We start from the raw sequence: 20,197 nt of genomic DNA, 5'->3' as shown, positions 1-20,197 counted from the left end.
CATACATTAAATTTTGGACTAAACGTTGCATGATTGAAGACTGACAAATAAGCTATTTCCGGATTTAAAAGAAAATTAAACATTATAGATCAATATCAAAGTGTAGATCTTTAGTTTGACTCCTTTTTGTCTTTCATGTGAAGTATTTAGGTTCAGATACTCTGAAAATCCTCTCTTATGCATGCATCCAGGTGCCCGACGCTAGATCAATGGAGCTGCAATCTATGAAATCATTTTAGCCATCCGCACAAGGGATGAAAGCAAGTCTATATGATCATATATGTCCTGATCCAACAATCATTTACTGAATCAAAGAATCATATTAGCAATTCAACGCAGAACTTTATAGATCAGCTGCATCTCGAAATCAGGCCAAAGCATTTCAAATTTATTTTTAGTTCAAAACTCAAATTACTAAACCTTTATATTTGAATTGTTTGAAACATAGTATTAACGGAGAGGAGGATTGAGGAAATTTATTTTGGCCAGATATATATATGCCGGCGCGCGAGAATACACACGATAAAAGACCGTTCTTGCATGTTCTTTGGGATTGAATTCTAGCGTCATCTACGGCAGCTATAAATACTTTTGCATCCCTTTGTATACATTTGGCGAACAACTGGGGGGGGTTGCGCGTTAAACGCATGGTTTTTCGAGCCCCCGGACGAAGGGCATGGATGACCTGTGATGTGATTTGCTGCACAGGGAAGATTCGCGCCGGGTCCTTCCTTCTCTGCATCAATTATAGTGAAAAATAAATGCTTAAAAATAAAGATTAGAAATGGCTCTGATAGCGTGAAAACACATGGCGGTTCTTTTTATTGGAATCACAACTTGGCACACCATCAAAGTCGATGCGGCTTTGTTATATATTAATAATTAAAATTTAATTCACCTAAATGAAACAAATAACGGCCCCATATACATTAATGAGTTTTGTCCGACTGCGCCATACCCGAGTTGGTTCCAGGGCCAATCGAGATATCTAAAGCCCAAGTCTGGCTGCTCAAAATATGAACCCAATCCGGCAAGTCGTGTTGACCTAGGGCTCTACCGGCCACCCAATTACATGGCCCTCATCCCTGCCGCGATCACCTGGCGTTCGCTGTTTTGTACAAACTAGAGTCATGCTACGATAACTCAGAAAAATTGCTACCTTGCTTCATTAAATGGTATAGTATAGTTCATGCACGTTACCAATTCAAAGGGAGGAGCGAGAACACACCACCCCGCCTGAGTGATATTTCGAGTTACTAAAGCATTTTTGGCGTAAAAAAACCTGTGAATAGAGATTAAATCATTAGTTGGGGATACTCACGACGTAGTGGCGAAGGTGGGCTTGCTACAACGCCGGTATCACGGGCAAGGGAGACGAGAGTAGTGCTTGAAAGTAGCAGGAGCATGGAGAGAATGTGAAGAGCCTTCCAAGCCATCCTATTCCCAACCACGAAACTTGCCCCGTCCAACATCCGCGAACACTTCCTACTTGTAGGCATTAGGCAAGCAGGTTGTCGACGACAGTCTATAAGAAACTTCCAGGAAAGCGCTGTCCTGCCGGAAAATAGAATTAGGAGGTAGGAGGCAATCACTATCTCTAAGAAATAAACTCTAGAGACAGAAGAGAGAGATGGAAGAAGGAAGTCTTCGTTGAATCAGTCATGAAAGAATGACTTCATCCGCGTCTTTAGAATGGTTTCTTTCCCCTGAACAAGTGTGGAAGATGCTGTTTTTCTTCCGCTGGAGCAATAATGTCGGTCCGAACACGCTCCATGGGGTAAAAGAAGCGGAAGCTGGAAACAGACACGAGGTACGTAGGCGGGAGAAAATTGCATTTTCATGGTCCTTTAGCTCATGGGTGGATGACTTGGTGGAGTCTACAAGTGATGGTATGTCCACCTACTGCCTACCTCCTGAAGTCCTAAAGACTCGAGAGAACAAAGCATTGTGTCCCAGGAAAAGCATCTCTGGTCCGCTTTACGGAATAATCGTGTCCCATGCCACGGAGAAGAAATATTGATTTGACCTAGCCAGATCGCAGCTAATTCGAAATACCTTTAGCATGGCATCGGAAGAAGGTTTTTATTTTGGCCAAGTCTTGGATCGTTTCAGGAAAAGATCACTACCGGTTCTGCTAGTTGTCTCTTCCTTTTCGCTGGTCGCTTGGTCTCATTTTTCCTAGATTCTGACAAAAGAATACTGAGATGCTGCATTCTGACGTGATGAGAAAGTGTGAAACCACTCGCTGAAAGGAGCGGGGAGACCCGCAACTGGTCTTGGCACAATTGCTTTCTGAGAACGCGTGGATGCAAACATGTCCAAGCAATTTGTAGGGCCTCAGCATCGTATCCTTGATGTCATCGTATGGTTCGCAGAAACTAACCATATAAATCCTCAATATTTTCTAAAAAATATATTTTTATTTTTTAAATTGTTAAATATTTTATTCATCATCTAATGGGAGTCTCATTGATGTCCTTTTAAGTATATAAAACAGGTCCAACTCCTCTGTGGCTTAGTCCAGAATAGGACCGTTCGCTAATCCTTCCACTTAGCACAATAAAAAAATGTTTGTGGCTGGAATTTGAATTGCTTCGAGTTCCAGGTACAGTTTTGTAGCCCCCAATCTGTCAATTAATTGTTACAAGTTTAATATTTTCTTTTCTTTTGTTTTTGAATGTAATAACTCATAATGTGTTCCAATGGGGTTCATTTGTAGGTTTATCATTTTTTTGGTCCATGTTTTGTATAAATTGCCATACCTCATGGGAGGGTACTCAACTTGCAGGCTTAAGACCAATTTTGTTGGTCCTTCTGAGCAAGTGATTTATGCTTTGTATTTCTTGGCCAACTTCAGGCTCATCAACTTCTTTTTGATAGCTGATCGAGGTGCTTTTGCAGCAAGAATTTCCTTTCCGAGCATAAGCTTCTAGTTTTACATGTGACGAAGAGAATGAGCAGTTATTTGGCACGAGCGAGTAAAGAATCAGATAACTTTCAAAATGAAGTATGAAAAAAAGAGTTCTCCGCTGATACACCATAGTTGACCGTTAAAGAACTGGTTTAGTCCTGTTTGAGGTTTATTCAATTAGGTACTTATTTATGAACAACTTAGAAAATAGAAATGCCATTTCCAATTGTGTTATGAATTTGATTTTTCAGAAAGCCTGTTTCTGATCATTAGACGGTTGCAAATATTTTTTGTTGACCACAAAGGGCAGGTGAAAAATCTCCCCCCAAGTACAAGAAATTATCTTATGCGGATATCCACAAAGCAGCTAATGGCTTCTCTTCGGACAACTTGGTTGGCACCGAAAGTTTTAGTTCCGTGTGTTGCTGGAAACTGGGCCCGGGGGCGACCACTGGACCGGAAAGACAGGGGCTCCGGCGAGAAGAAGCTGGCGCGGGCGGCGACGGTCCGTCGGCGGGCGGCGTCCTCCGGGGAGAACCTGCAAAAAGCCGGTAGCCGGGTTTTCCGGCGCCGGCCCTCCGATGGCTAAGTCTGAGGGGGGCAAAAGTAGAAGGTGGAATATCCACTCCAGAGAGAGGGAGTGCCTTTTTCGCTAAGGTAGCGGGGTATCCCTTTTATAAGGGGATACTGGGTTACCTGTGATGTGATGGGGTGAGTCATCATACAATCAGGTACACTGCCTGAATTGATGCATGGCTGCGGAAGTTAATGCTATGTCGAGGTCGGAATCAGAAATTGCCTTGCAACCGAGCTGGCTCGATGTGACGATCTGGAGATTTGCAAACAGCCGGGAGCCATGCATTTATTGTAGAGCAGGCCGGAGATTTGCGAGAGCGATCTAGAGATTTGCAGACAGCCGGGAGCCATGCATTTATTGTAGAGCAGGCCGAAGATTTGCGAAGGCCATACGCATTAATTATGGCGTAAGCCGCCTGAGGTGTCCTGGGACCAGGCGCATTAATTGTTGAGTAAGCCGCCTAAGGCGTGCAGAGGTCAGACGCATTAATTGTGGAGTAAGCCGCCTAAGGCGTGATCCTGCGAGTCGGTGGAGTCCGACTCCCGGGGTCGGGCGCCCTTCAGGTCGGGCGTTCTGAAGACGGGCATCAAGTTCGGCCGTCCGAGGTCGGCCGTCGTCCGATCCCGTACCGGCAAGGCTCTCATGTACTCGGGGGAACTTGCATTCCCCCAACACCGTGTATAAAAGAAAAGTAGATCTTGAAGAGAATGCCATCACCGTGAAGGTATTCAACCTTCATCAAATTGGAGCGCTAAAGAGTTTCAACGCCAAGCCTTAAGAAACATGCGACAGATAAATCTTGTTAAGATCATTACTATAATAACCCAGTTTTTCTTGGTGCTTCCTTGGGCTTGCGAGCCGGTCTGAAGAGGCTAGGCCTAAAGCCACCATGCCCTGTATCATGATCCAGCAGAGATAGGAGTCTTCTTCCTCCTCTGATTCCAGTAGAAATTGAAGATATCCAGGCAATCAAAGTTCGAGTAGAACTCTGGAACTTTGCATATTTAACTCCATTGAAAGCCATCATCGATTTCTCCAGGAATCACCACCCATCTCGATGATTCTTTTCCAAATCTTCTCTCTGATTTGTCGCCGAAAAGGACCATAGGAACCTCACCGGACCGAGATGAGTGTTGCCTGCCTTCCTCTCCTTCTTTCCTAGGTTTATAGCAGTCCTTACTTGGGTTTGAGCCGGCTAATCGCCGAAATTTAATCCAAAATAGGGGTGCCTTGTTTCAGTGCTTCTTCCTCCTGTGCTCGCCGCCACTGGCCACCGAAAAGAGGCCGAGCCTTGCCGCCCATGGGGACCCCTGAGATCATATGGTTGTGGGTTAGAAAAATAGCCATGATCAGGCTGAGTTGATCGATTCGCTGATGATCCTCTTCCTTTTTTCTTTCTTGCGCCAGCCGACCATTGTCGCCGGCGATGCCTTGGCAAAGATATCGCCTTGGGCCGCCGTCACAGGAGTCGGCCGCTTGGTGGCCTCCACCCCCTTAATCCAAGAAGAAAAGAGGAGAGATGAAAGACTCTCTCTTCTTCCTTTCTCCTCTCTCCTCTCTCTACTTTCTCTCTCTAGAAGATCAAAGGAACCCGATGTCAGGTTCTGTCGATCTGATCTACAAACTTGAGTTGATCTCCGAAAAGAGGCCCTAAACTGACCTGTGCACAAGTCGCCTACTGGATCGATCACCCAGCCTTGTCAAGTGTCTATAGAACCCACTAATGATGAGTTATGTTAAACGACTTTGGCTCTAATTGACTCCATGCCCTATGATTTATTGATCGAATCGCTCAGACCTGACCTACTCAGAATCATCAAATGCTATCATCCGACTAACCATCCATATTTCTTATTATTCGATTAAAAACATCAAACAGACATTAATTTCACTTTTAATGTTTTTAATAGGGTTAACTAAATTGTCTAGTAAAGTTTGATAGTCTAAGATGAAATAGGTAAGTAAATGTTTCACTCATTATTTTTCAAATGATCATATTTTTCATACATAAAATTTGCTTGTGGAAATATTATACTTTTCTTAAATTTATGAATCAGCATATGTGTTATAAAAATTATGCTTTAATATAAAAATATTTTGATGAATATAGCTTTATTATAAAATATGAATCCAATCATATCATTTAGTGTAAGAGCCACATTTTTGAGCCAGCCCGGCCCGTTAACCACAGCACCGGCCCGACTCATGTGAAGGGGAGGGAGACTCCCGAACAGGGTCTTCTCCCTCCCCTGTTTCAACCCCTCCCCGAATCCGACGCAAGAGGAAAAAAAAAAAGAGGAAAAAGGGGGATTAAATCTTACCTAAATGGAACCAATCTCCATCTATACAAAGATCCCTTTCTCCTCATCCTAGGGCATCAACCGAGTGCCGTTCAAAAGAAAAAGGAAAAAAAAAGGGATCCGTGAGAAACTTGGGTTGTTCACCGCCGATCTTGCCGGAGGAACTCGCCGGAGGTAAGGTGAGCACCCTCTCCTTCTTCTCCTTCGTCTTTGGCTATTATTTTCTTAGGAATGTGGACGGAAAGCCGCTGGGCTGATGGGGAAAGCCGAGCCTCTGTTCGGCCTTCTCCCCTTCTGTTCCGGCCGGCCGTCGCCGGGCGTGGCACCACCATGGGGTGTCGCCGGCCATGGGCCGCCGGCTACCAAGCACTCTCCTCCTTTCCGTCGGGAAGGAGGAAGGAAGAGGGAGAGAGAGAGAGAGCCAACTCTCTCTCTTCTTTGTTGTTTTATTGACGGGAAGAAGAAGGAAGAGAGGGAGAGAGAGAGAGCCAACTCTCTCTCTTCTTTGTTATTTTATCTTCTCCCTCTAGTTGCTGTCTCTTATTAGTCTGTTTTCTCTCTAATTTAATTCAGGGAGATCATGAATTGTTGGTTAGTCTTGGGGTACTAGATACTTGTAGACCCTTGAGAGGATCCATAGAGAGCTTTGGGTTGTCAGATATCTTGGGTAACTTTTAATATTGTCTTGATTCTGTAGGGGAACAATCTATTGGACGAAAGGATGTTGGGTGGAGTCATGCGCATTCCGGTTCATAGATCGCTATGAGGGCGGTGATTAGTTTGTCTGAGTTTTCAACAAAGAGTAAGAATCCTTGTACGCCAATTCTGCATGATATAAATATTTTTGCACCATATATGCTAATATGCTATGATCGAGATAAAGCAAAAATAGTTTTATATTAAATTATATTTTGATCGTGTTGGCTTGTGATTGGTATTATAATGGATACATGTATGTGTATAACCTATACCTGCATAATCGGATTTATGAATGTGGTGGTATGGACTAACCATATTATATTGATTGCCCTGTCACGGGCCGGAAACGTGACCATGGTTAGTCTAGGTTGAAAATAAAGTGGAAAAAGGGATTGATGTGTGTTTGCGAATTGATTAAATGAACAGGAACTTTGGGCTTATCTCGTTATTATTGATTGCCCCATCATAGGCTGGAAATGTGATATTATTGATTGCCCTGTCACAGGCTGGAAATGTGATACTATCGATTGCCCCGTCACAGGCTGAAAATGTGATTCTATCGATTGCCCCGTCATAGGCTGGAAATGTGATACTATCGATTGCCCCATCACAGGTCGGAAATGTGATACTATCGATTGCCCCATCACAGGCCGGAAACGTGACCGGGATGTAGCCCAAAGTCAGAAAGATAATTGATTCGGATCAAGTTAATAGAGAATGGAAAGAAAAAGCATTGTAAATAGTAATGAAGATTTATGAGCTATCATATGCTATATCATTCCTATGTGGCTGGACCTTCATTGATATTTGACGTACATACTTATATTGATTATTTGAGCCTTTTGGAAACTGTTTATGATTTCATGAAATGTGCATCGATTTGTCGTGGTTTTTCAAATTCATATTATTATTGTGTTGGTATGGATGTGTAGAAATTCTTACTGGACTGTAAAGCTCACCTCCCTTCTTATTTTTTTTTCAGAGTTGCAGGATGCAAAGACATGGATGGGATGAGCGCAGAGTGCGAGTATGAGAGTCATTAGTTAGTTAGTTTATCTTGATATCAATGAACATTGAAAGCTTTTGTAATTGAACCAATTTGATTATCTGAACATGTTGGATTTGTCAATTTGAATCAATTAATTAGTTATGGATTTATTGGATTTTTTGTTTATCTTAGGCCTTACATGATCTTTAGGGCATTGCTCTAGGGCTCATGCGGCCGGTCGCGTACCGGACCCGGGTGGTGGGTTCGGGGCGTGATATTTAGTATTTTAACTATTTATATGTATATTTTAAGAAAAAAGATATAAATTTTTAAAGGTTCTCAGATTGCTATGACTGCCTCTAGAAATGGGGGCCAATCGACACCTTGAAACTAACATCCAATGAAAACGATCCTCTGCCAACGGGTTAAAGTTCGTAACAAATATGAACTATGATATCTTATCGATTATGAAGATGGCCCTACAAATTTATTTGCAATAGAAACTTGAAAATATGTTTAAGAAAGATGAATATATTAACCAGCAATATCTCCCTACTCTTATCAAATGGATCTTCCGCAAGTAGGTCTACTTAACCAAGTCTTCTGCTTGGAAGGAAAATTTTTATGTTCACACAAATTAAAGGTCTCTTTTTCTACTAGGTCTCCCATTGCTTCGATGCTGTCCTATTCTAGTAAACACAATTCCCAAGTCTTCTAGTTTGGACTATAATACTCTTTTCCATTTTCATCCTCACTCCCATGACTCCATTCTTCTCACCATCTTTTGCACGACATGACCGACATTTTTCTTTTTCTTTTGGAAAGAATGCATGACATGATCGATGCATTAAGTTTCTTTTTAAGAAAAGGCAGCTTCGCTGCTCTTATCAAAAGGATCTTCCAAAAGTAGGTCTACTTAGCCAAGTCTTCTGCTTGGAAACAAAACTTGTGTTCACACAAATTAGAGGTCTATTCTCCTACCGAGTCAACATAATTCCCAAGTCTTGTAGTTTGGAAAGAATGCGTGACATGATCGATGCAATAAGTTCCTTACTTAAAAAAAAAAGTAGCTCCGCCATAAAGTTGATCCATGCTACGTTAGTTTAACCAAAAGTAACTCCCCACTCTTATCAAATGGATCTTCCACAAGTAGGTCTACTCAACCAAATCTTCTACTCTAAAACAAAACTTTTATATCCACACAAATTGCAGGTCTCTTCTTCTAGTTTGGACTATAATATTCTTAGCTCCACAGGAAACGTTTTTGCCATTTTCATCCTCACTTCCATGACTCCATTCTTCTCGCCATCCTTTTCTTTTGGAAAGAATGGATGACACGATCGATGCATTAACTTCCTTTTCAAGAAAAAGCAGCTCCACTACTCTTATCAAAAGGATCCTCCACAAGTAGGTCGACCCAGCCAAGTCTTCTGCTTGGAAACCAAACTTTTGTGTTCACACAAATTCGAGGTCTCTTCTCCTACTCTAACTCCCCCATTCCGTCGACGCCCTCCTCTTCCAATCAACGCTACTCTCAGAATCTTCTAGTTTGGACGGGAGAACTCCCTTTTCCAAAAGAGCAGCCTCTACCATATTCATTATCGCGTCTGCAGATCCATTCTTATAAAAAGGCATCTCCTCCATAGAGTTAATCCACGCTGCCTTAGTTCAACCAACCATACCTCTCTACCCACTCTTATCAAATGGATCTTCCACAAGTAAACAATATTAGAGTACTCCAGCCAATAGCTCTCATCCTTCTCTTCAGCTTATGCTCCTTGCACTCCTACTCCGCACTAGCTGCTGCTGCTCCTGATCCCATCCTCCCAAACATTGCCACCGACAAGCTAGCTCTCCTTGCCTTCAAGTCATTGCTATCCGACCCTCTTGGAGCCTTGACCTCCTGGAGAAACGAATCCCACAATTGCTGTAGGTGGTTGGGCGTCACTTGTGGCCGGCGACACCCACAAAGGGTCACGGCTTTGGTCCTTGATTCCCTCAACCTCACAGGCGTCATATCACCCGACGTATCCAACCTCACCTTTCTTAGAAGAATCTATCTACCGAATAACCTACTCAACGGACACATCCCACAAGAGCTAGGTCGTCTCTCTCGACTTCAGTACCTTAACCTAAGTATGAACTCTCTTGAAGGGGAAATCCCGTCCAATCTTGGTCAGTGTTTGAACCTCCAAACCCTTAGTTTAGATTACAACAAACTCAGTGGAGAAATTCCCACCGACTTCAGCTCCCTTCAAAATCTTGACAACCTCTTTCTAAGCAATAACAATCTCACAGGCTGCATTCCTCCTTTGTTGGGACGTAGCCCATCGCCCACCCAGGTTGATCTTTCAGGCAATCGTCTCACAGGAAGCATTCCACCATTCCTGGCCAACAACTCATTCCTTAGTGTTCTTCTCCTATCAGATAACAACCTTGCTGGAGTAATCCCACAATTGCTAGGAAATAGCTCTTCTTTGCATGCTCTTGATCTATCAAACAATAACCTCACTGGCGAAATTCCACCCATGCTAGGTAGCAGCCCAATTGCATATCTCAACTTATCCTACAATAGTCTGACGGGAGGCATCCCTTCTTTGCTAGGAACCAGCTTATCCCTTCAATATCTTGACCTATCATTCAACAGTCTCACGGGAGAGATCCCCCGATCATTAGGTAGCAGCTCATCCCTCTTCTATATTGATCTAGCAAAGAACCATCTGATAGGAGGTTTGCCACCTTTCTTAGCCACCCCCTCGAGCCTTTTTTTCCTCGGGCTGTCTCTGAACCAACTTTCAGGAGGCATCCCGTCTTCATTGGGGAACTTCTCCTCTCTCCAGTATCTTTATCTTGCTAGCAATAACTTGGTGGGAAGCATTCCAGAAAGCCTAGGCAACATCCCCGACCTACAAGAGCTGGATTTGACCATCAACAACTTGTCTGGCCAAATCCCACCTTCTCTTTACAACCGCTCGTCGCTCACCTATTTTGGTGTGGCGAGCAATAGGCTCTCCGGGACACTTCCACCGAATATGGGCCTCACTCTTCCTAACCTCCAAAACTTGGTCATGCAAGGGAACCAATTCCATGGACCAATTCCAGTTTCATTATGCAATGCTTCCGGGCTTCAGATGCTTGATCTTTCCAATAATTCATTCAGTGGATTGGTGCCTTCCAATCTAGGATCCCTACAAAACCTGCGCTATTTGTACATTGGCTGGAATCAGCTCGAAGCCCATGACTGGAGCTTCTTCTCTTCTCTGACTAATTGTAGCTTATTGGAGAGATTAAGCTTGTACCAAAACCAATTTGAGGGCCGACTGCCTAGTTTGGTAGGCAATCTCTCCACACAGCTTGAGTGGCTATTGATTGGGAAAAATCAAATATCTGGGCCCATTCCTGCAGAGATAGGGAATCTTGTTAGCCTAACTGTGCTTTACCTAGATCAAAACCTTTTCATGGGAGAAATTCCAGAGACCATAGGAAAGCTTCAGAACTTACATGTGATGTACTTATCAGGAAACAAATTATCGGGACCGATCCCCTCTACTATTGGCAACCTTGCTCAATTGAACGAGCTTTATATGCAAGAAAATGAACTGAGCGGCAATATCCCTGCAATCTTGGGAAATTGCAGAAAGTTGGGAGTATTAAACCTTTCCCACAATGCTTTCCTTGGAAGCATACCAAGGGAACTCGTCAGCATTTCTAATCTTGCACAATATTTGGACCTGTCGCATAATTATCTCACCGGGCCTATGCCAATGGAAGTAGACAACTTGATTAACCTTGATCGTTTAGATGTCTCCGAGAACCGATTGTCCGGTGACATCCCTTCCACCTTAGGTGCTTGCCAGCTCTTGGAACACCTATACATGCAAGGCAACTTTTTTGAAGGCGGCATTCCTCAAGGACTTGGATCCTTGAAAGGCATGGTGGACTTGGATCTTTCTCGAAACAACTTATCCGGGCCAATTCCAGATTTCTTCAAGTCTCTTCGTTCTCTTCATTATCTTAATCTTTCATTCAATGATCTTGAGGGCGAAGTCCCAGAGGGTGGTATTTTCGATAATGCCACCGAAATTTCTATCCTTGGGAATAGGAGGCTCTGTGGAGGTGATCCCAATTGGCAGCTGCCGCCTTGCTCTATCAAAGCTTCAAAGAGGATGTTCCTCAAGGTTACAATACCAGTTGCAGGTGCCGCCATAGTCCTTATGCTGTGTTTGCTGGCCATTCTTTGTCGACAAAGGAAGACGGGGGAAAAATCTCACTCTGTCTCCAATATGGAGGGCAAGTACAAGAAATTATCTTATGCGGACATCCACAGAGCAACTAATGGCTTCTCTTCAGACAACTTGGTCGGCATCGGAAGTTTTGGTTCGGTGTATAAAGGGAAAATAGATCTTGAAGAGAATACCATCATCGTGAAGGTATTCAACCTTCATCAAATTGGAGCGCTAAAGAGTTTCAGTGCCGAATGTGAAGCCTTAAGAAACATGCGCCACAGGAATCTTGTTAAGATCATTACTTCATGCTCGACTGTTGATTCAAGAGGTAATGACTTTAAAGCTCTAGTCTTTGAATACATGCCTAATGGGAGCCTAGAAGAGTGGTTGCATCCAAAAGCTCCCGAACATGACCAGGCAAAGAAGCTGAACCTTACTCAAAGGTTAAACATAGTCATCGATGTGGCCTCTGGTTTGAACTATTTACATCACGGCAATGCAGTGCCCGTTGTTCATTGTGATCTCAAGCCAAGCAACATTCTTCTTGACAATGATATGACTGCCCATGTGGGTGATTTTGGCTTAGCAAAGTTTCTCCCTACTTCCAGCTCTGCAACATCTGAGAATTCAACAAGTTGGATGGGGATAAAAGGATCCATCGGATATGTCGCACCGGGTAAGAGCTCAAAAATATTCTCTCATCTCTCTTTCATATGCATACTTGAATGAAATTGCAGATAACTATATGGATTACTTCATGACATAAGTCTATGTTTTGTTTGATTGAAAAATTATCTTCATTTCTAAACTATATATCAATTACTCTGCAACCGATGTACCAATGAAATGCAGAATATGCGATGGGCAGCAAAATCTCTACGCAGGGAGACGTATATAGCTATGGAATACTCTTGCTAGAGACGCTTACGGGAAAGAAACCTACAGACGACATGTTCAAGGATGGTCTAAATCTTCATAAATTTGTCGACACAGCTTTTCCAGAAGGAATCATGGAGATTTTGGATCTCCAGATCCTGCAAGAAGAATGCGAAGAAGCTAATAACAACGGTAGAAATGAAAATGCTGCCAGGATGAGAATGAGGAGATGCATTACTTCATTAATTGGAATTGGGCTTTCGTGCTCGAAAGAATCGCCTAAAGAACGAATGGACATGCGAGATGTTGCCAATAAACTCAAGGCAGTTAAAGACAGGTTATCGGTGGTCGAAATCTTTGAAGAGGGGGCAAATCTACCTCATAACGAGTAGAAAGTTCAGTTATATATGTATTTCTACTTTTCTAGTTTGTTTATGTAAGAAGGGAGCTTGATGTAATCTTATGCTTTTTCTTTCTCTTTTTTCTTAATAAGGGTGGCCTATCAATAGATTATGTACTTAAGCGAGCAAGCATAGATTGGGAATAATTTAAAGTTGATATCAAAAAGGATTTCTGCTTTTCTACATTGTGCATTTTGTTTTGGTAATCTTAAAAGGACTTACTCAAAGAATCAACTTCTATATTCAATTTCAAGAGCGTAATGAAATCCAACTCTACACATCATCATTTCCATGTCAGAGACTCACGATTGTGTGCTGAACCTATATCCTATTCTGGGTAATATTGAATCAAAATGAAAGCTGATTCAATGCTTTTGTGTTCCACCCAGCCGGCGTCTTCTCGACCACCTCCTGCGTGGTCACCCTCAGGCCAAATTTCAACCACAACACCTATTATGGGTAATATTGAATCAAAATGAAGCCTGATTAAACGCTTTTGTGTTCCACCATCAGGAGTGAGAGATTAGAAACAATGAAAGGAATATTGCTCCCCTCGGTGAGAAAGGCATACCAAGAGATCATGGCTCAAATCCCACCACCAGTTTTTAATCCTATTTAAGCTTTAAGAACACAAGGATAATTGTGCTACACAAGGATGACTGTGTTAAGTTACTTTAAGCTGGCACTAACCCATTAAAACTTACATAAAATTATAATACAAAACATCTCTGTAAAATTAATATGCAAAGCAAATAATATAACATTGTTGTACATATAAATGGAATGGATCTATATTTTTAAATAAAATAAATGTGTGCATATTTGGAAGCATGCATTGTGCATATAGAAATCAAAATTATAATAAGTAATACTAAGAAAGCAGAATTACTTCCATAGCTGATCTATATAAAGATAATCAGTTGTAAATTATTGAACAAATTTTGCTTCCACAGGAGAATCTTAGACAGCAGAGATTAATTCAAACATTTTCAAGGAGGGATTTTTTTTCCCGACGAGCATGTTAGCGAGCAGGATACAAGTTATGAGGTATAGAGATAGATATAAAAAAGATTAGATGCACGGTAAAATGAAAGTACCGCTGAGTGGTAGAGATGAGGTATATCAGCAAATACATCAAACACGAGACTCCAACATACCAGGTCTTCAGAGCCCAGGAAACAAATAGCTTGCAGGCAGAAAGTTAATTAATTGGGGTCGGGCGAAGTAATTCAAAAATAGAGGAACCAGTGAAGCGTACCGGCACTGGATTTGGGGAACCGGCAGGGGCAATTATGGAACGGCAGAACGCGTACCAGAGCCCGCCGGGTAGGAGCGAGACTCCGAGCGTCCTGCTCGCCCCTTAAGGGCTCTTCTTGTTAGTTTTGAGTCCAAAAAATGTTCTTGATGGAGATGGAGATGAAGATGAAGATGAGATCGTGAAATGCGGAGTAGGTGATACAGGGTTCCTTGAAAACTCTCAGACAATGAAGTGGGTACGTGTGATTGGTTTTCAGTTTCTTGAAATATTCCGACTAAAACCAAATCTGACCATAATTGCATGGCATTTTGCAGATTTAGATCTACTTAGACTACTTTCTCAAATCCAGATTCCCCTCATTAAATGACCAATGAATCAGGTTAACAGCCTATTATATATCATTTGCATCCCCAGGTATACAGAACTAAATAAATTCTGAAGCAAAGCCCTGACGCAGAACGGATGTAAAAGATGGAAGGCAGCGTGAAAGAGGAGAAGAAGAGGGGAAGAAGAAGAAAGAGGAGAGGAGGAGGAAGAAGAAGAAGGCTAATTTTCTGGAATTCATTCATTAAAAATTAAGCAAATGCATGCCCTATATATGTAGGGCCACCAAATAACAAATAAGTCCCTATGAAGAAAACAATTCGAAAGAGGCCCTCAAAAGACAATATGCAAACTAATCCTACCCACATAAAATAAATAATAAAAATGACATCAATCAATCCAGCCACAACGAAAGTGGCTGGACCGTCTTCCTGCGACAACCATGATCCTGCAAAATAATCAGTCCAGTACTCGTGTCCGCACCAACTCCCCCCGGGTAAGAAGAAGTCGACCCCGACGAATGACTCTGGTAGTACTCCAAAAGATCTGGGTCAACGCGCTGTAACTCCGCACGAGTAATCCATGTAGTATCAGACTCCGGGCGTCCTCGCCAACGAACCAGGAAACGCTGAACACCCCCATCTCTGGTAGAAACAGTCTGCTCATCTAAAATGGCATCAATATGTTCTTTTTGTGCTGGTGGTAAAGCTAGAGTGGACGGAGATGGTATGGAATCAAGAATAGGAGTATCATCAAGCTCAAGTGAAGGCTGAGCGAAAGGATCAGTAGGAATAGAAAGGGGGCCCTTGTAAGCAACCAAATCCTCAATATTAAAAGTGGAGCTAATACCAAAATCAGAGGGAAGATCAAGAACGTAAGCATTAGTACCCACTCGTTGCAATACCCGAAAGGGCCCAGCACTACGAGCCTGCAGTTTCTTGACGGTTCCAGATGGAAACCGCTCAGGCCGAATACGTATCATAACATAATCCCCAGTTTGAAATTGTTTATCTCGCTTATGAGAATCAGCCTGTAGCTTATATTGAGCATTACTCATATGAATGCGCTTGCTAATTTCCTGATGCAGATTATGAATGTGTTGTGCAAATGCATGTGCAGACTCAGAAATGCGAATATGGGGGGACATAGGTAGGAGATCTACAGGTTTGCGAGCTTTATAACCATGGACCACTTCAAATGGACTCATCCCGATAGACCTATTGACCGACGAATTATATGCAAATTAGGCGACAGGCAGAATAGAATCCCAGTTACGATTGTGATCCCCTACTAGACTTCGCAGAAGGTTACCTAGACTTCGGTTGACGACTTCGGTTTGACCATCGGTTTGAGGATGATAAGCAGTAGAAAATCTAAGTTTGGTGCCAACCAGATGCCACAAGGTTTTCCAAAAATAGCTCATGAAGCGGACATCCCTATCGGATACAATAGTTTTCGGTAGACCATATAACTTAACAATCTCATCAAAAAATATCTTGGCTACTCGAGAGGCATCAGAAGTCTTGGAACAAGGGAGGAAGTGGGCCATTTTAGAAAAACGATCCACAACCACAAAAATGGAATCATGTTTTCGAAACGTGCGAGGAAGGCCGAGCACGAAGTCGATACTAAGGTCAAGCCAAGGGCGATCTGGGACAGGTAATGGAGTGTAGAGGCCAGTATTTTGTTTTTTGTGCTTAGCTAGTTGACACGTGCGACACTGTCCCACAATTTTAGCAACATCCCGTTTCAAACTTGGCCAAAAAAACTGACGTTCAACTTCTTCTATGGTCTTATCACGGCCAAAATGTCCAGCGAGACCGCCGGCATGTACTTCCCATATCAAGAAATCGCGCACGGAAGTTTGCGGAATGCAGAGCTTGGAAGCTTTGAATAAGTACCCGTCTTGAAGATAAACACCATCAATCAAAGGTCCTTGTCCATCAGCGAGGGCATTATAGAGTTGGCCAAAATCTGGGCAAGACAAGTAATCGAGCTTAAGTCTGTCAAAACCGGTGATGGAAACAGACATGGCGGACAACAGAGTTACTCGACGACTTAACGCATCAGCAGCTTTGTTCGCGGCACCTGACATATGCTTAAGGACAAAAGTGTAATCCTGGAGGAATTGAACCCACTTGGCATGTCGATGATTAAGTTTTTTCTGGGAATTAAGAAAACGAAGTGCTTCATGGTCAGAATAGAGAACAAATTCATTAGGAAGGAGATAATGTCGCCAATACCGTAGGGCCTGGACTATGGCATAAAATTCCTTGTCATATGTGGAATATCTTTGTCTAGCCTCGTTCAGCTTTTCACTAAAATAGGCGATAGGATGACGTTCTTGACTAAGCACACCACCTATTCCTAAGCCAGATGCATCACATTCCACCTCAAAAACTTTGCTAAAATCAGGGAGCCGCATAACTGGCGCCTCCGTCATTCTTTTCTTTATGGCACTAAATGCGTTAGCAGCTGCGCGTGTCCACTGAAAATCACCTCGTTTAAGGCAATCTGTGATAGGTGACATAAGTGTACTGAAGCCCTTTATGAAACGACGGTAAAATGTGGCAAGGCCGTAAAAACTACGGAGTCAGTAATATTCTTAGGTTCAGGCCATTCAACAATTGCAGTGATTTTCACAGGGTCAGCAGATAAACCCTCAGAGGAGACTATATACCGTAAGAAGTTGACGTGAGTAGTGAAAAATGAACACTTCTTAAGGTTAGCATAGAGGCTCTCGTTGCGTAAAGTCGTACAAACTTGCCTTAAATGACCTAAATGTTGCTCTTTAGATTGGCTATAAATAAGGATATCGTCAAAGTACACGACTAAAAATTTGCCCATGAAAGGCCGGAGTACTTGAGTCATCACTCGCATAAATGTACTAGGAGCGTTTGAGAGGCCAAAAGGCATTACCAGCCATTCATAGAGGCCATCTTTTGTCTTAAATGCTGTCTTCCATTCATCTCCTGGACGAATCCGGATTTGATGGTAGCCACTTTTTAAGTCAATCTTGGAGAAAATCGTGGCACCTGCCATCATATCCAACATATCATCGAGCCGGGGAATAGGAAAACGGTACTTGACCGTGATTCTATTAATAGCCCGGCTGTCTACACACATTCTCCAAGTCCCATCTTTTTTTGGAGTAAGGAGGGCAGGTACGGCACAAGGACTTAGACTCTCCCGAATAAATCCCTTTTGTAGAAGCTCGCTAATTTGCCTTAGGAGCTCTGCATGATCAGAAGGGTTCATCCGATAATGGGGCAAGTTAGGAAGGGTAGCTCCCGGGACTAGATCAATGGCGTGCTGAATATCACGCAAAGGGGGTAAATGATCCGGGAGATCCTCAGGAAAAACTTCTTTGAACTCCTCGAGGATAGCGAGGGATTCAGCCGATAATGTGCTTTTAAGATGTGGCTGAAGTTCTTTAACTAGCAGGGCAAACACCGGAGAGTCCTTAAAGACGTTCCTCTCAAATTCCGTGGGATTAAGGATATGCAGTTCCTTCCCCTTTGATTTACTCTTGTTCGTACTCTTATCTAGCGTTTTGGGCCGTAAAGGATTAAGCTTAATCTTTTTACCCTGGAATACAAAAGAGCAAGAGTTAGTTCGACCGTAGATGGTGACATCGTGATCGAACAACCAAGGTCTACCTAATATCAGATGACCTACGTCCATTGGGAGTACGTCACACCAGACGGTGTCTGTATAAGAAAGGATTTGAATAGGTACAAGACACCGTTCCTCAATGTGAATGGACGACGTGTCGATCCAGGAAACCTTATATGGTTGAGGTTGGGACATAGGAGTCAGACCCAAGCGGGCGACAATGCTGGAAGATATTGCATTAATGCAGCTCCCACTATCAATGATAACTTTACAATCTTTTTCTCCGCACTTAATGTAAGTGTGGAAAATTGAGGTTCGTCTCCAGTCATCAGTCTCCTTAGGCTGGGTAATTGCACACCTTACTACATTCATAGTGGATCGGTCAGGTTCGTGGGCAATTATCTGGGGAGTAGGTCGGATACAACCTAAAGTGTGTGATTCTTCCTCGGGTTCATCTTCGACATCTTGAATATCATCTAAATTAGGCTCATAAATTTGTTCCTCCAAATTATCTATGTCATCCTTCTGTTCATGTGCATCAATAACAAGGGTCTGATTTGCACATTGGGAGGCAACATGACCAAACCCTTGGCATTTAAAGCACTGAATTCTTGAGCTTGTTTTTGGAGGTTCACCTAAAATTTCTTTGCCTTTAATATCTCGATTTTGGATAGGTGGAGAAGAAAAGGGTTTAGGTGGGACAGAACCGACTGGGGGTCTGGGTCCAGATGGTTGGGCACTAGTGGGAACACGCCTGGTGTCAGGGCGCCTAGCAAACATAGATTTGGAGAATTGTTCGTAGTTTTGCACAAATGTATATGCTTGGTCTAAGGTGGCCACTTCACGAAGGACAAGTTCTTTCCTAAGCTCATCATTTAGGCCTCGTCGAAACCGGCTTAAGATCATACGTTCATCTTCAGCTATATTACTTCGCATCATAAATTCATCAAATTGGGCGATGTAATCAGTAGCTGTGCGGCTACCTTGTCGTAAATTGTTCCATCGATCTAGGAGGTCAGCTTGATAACTTAGTGGAAGGTATTTTTCTTTCAATTTTTCTTTCATTTCTACCCAATCTGTAATAGCAGGCTGATGTCTCCTGGCTAACAGTTGTTCAGTATCTTGCCAAAACAACTTAGCTCGACCAAGGAGTTTCATTCTAGCGAATCGGACCCTTTTTCCCTCCGACAGATTGTACCACTCAAAGAAGTGGTCCATTTCGTGTAGCCAATCGGAGAAGACCTTTGGATCAAGACGACCATCAAAAGTGGGGGCTTCAATCCTAATGCCTCGCATTATATCTTCATCAGGGTCACGAGGTTCTCTGGGTTCTACGGTATGTCGGTGACCTTTATCAACATGAGGAATGGGACCAGGTCCTCTAAGACGAGGGAAGGCATAATGGTGACCTGGAACAGACCTATTATCAAAGTTGTCCTGCCGAACCGAGCCTTGTTGTTCTAGGATTTGTTCTAAGGTGTCGTCCTCATCAAGACCCGGTAAATGGGGAGTACTATCTCTTTGGGATTCAATAACCCTTTGAAGTGAAGCCTCAATTGAATCGAGTCGGGCATTAACCTGGGTGGATATTGTGGTTAAGTCATGAATTTGGGCATTGTTTGCTTGGACTTGGGCATTGGTATTTTGGACTTGAGTATTAGTTTTTTGAACTTGGGCATTAGTGTCGTGGATAGCTTTTAGTAGGGTTTCAATTTTGGAATCCATGTCTAGGTGGGACTCAGGATGAGATGCGACACGACCACTACGTAGATGCATAAAATGAATGACAAAATGTATGAGCCGACCAACTATAAAAGGTTCCTAAGTAGACCTAATGCATGAAATGAATTCACAATTGCAAAGTAGATGCTCAATATAAACTAAAACTACTCCCTAGCAAATAGTTATTGCAAACTGAAAATTAATATAAGACGCAGGCCAACAAGTAGCTGCAAACAAGTAGTACCAAGTTCTCGGACTATGCAAGGTGTCACGGAGCCACATATGTCTCCTCGATTTGAT

General features: G+C 42.8%; 2 protein-coding genes and 1 long non-coding RNA gene across 3 annotated transcripts; 1 reads left to right on the top strand and 2 right to left on the bottom strand.

Annotated features, from left to right (window-relative positions):
• Window positions 1–367: 367 nt before the first annotated feature.
• LOC113463669 lies at window positions 368–2,152 on the bottom strand. The gene is made up of 2 exons (XR_003388342.2): window positions 1,322–2,152; window positions 368–736 (listed from the first exon to the last, which is right to left on the bottom strand). It is a non-coding gene; the product is annotated as an uncharacterized LOC113463669 (long non-coding RNA).
• Window positions 2,153–7,763: 5,611 nt separating this feature from the next.
• LOC103721337 (receptor kinase-like protein Xa21) lies at window positions 7,764–13,130 on the top strand. Its single transcript, XM_008811505.4, has 2 exons — window positions 7,764–12,377; window positions 12,554–13,130. The coding sequence occupies exons 1-2, from the start codon at window positions 9,179–9,181 to the stop codon at window positions 12,967–12,969; spliced, it is 3,615 nt and encodes a 1,204-aa protein (XP_008809727.2). The 5' UTR covers window positions 7,764–9,178; the 3' UTR covers window positions 12,970–13,130.
• Window positions 13,131–17,107: 3,977 nt separating this feature from the next.
• LOC120111737 lies at window positions 17,108–19,900 on the bottom strand. Its single transcript, XM_039129615.1, has one exon. It carries the CDS (start codon window positions 19,898–19,900, stop codon window positions 17,108–17,110), a length of 2,793 nt encoding a protein of 930 aa, XP_038985543.1.
• Between the last annotated feature and the right edge of the window lie 297 nt (window positions 19,901–20,197).

Source organism: Phoenix dactylifera, chromosome 8 (assembly GCF_009389715.1).
Source record: "Phoenix dactylifera cultivar Barhee BC4 chromosome 8, palm_55x_up_171113_PBpolish2nd_filt_p, whole genome shotgun sequence".
Lineage (NCBI taxonomy): Eukaryota > Viridiplantae > Streptophyta > Magnoliopsida > Arecales > Arecaceae > Phoenix > Phoenix dactylifera.
The sequence above is the reverse complement of the archived record's forward strand: the minus strand, read 5'-3'. Positions and strand labels throughout refer to the sequence as shown.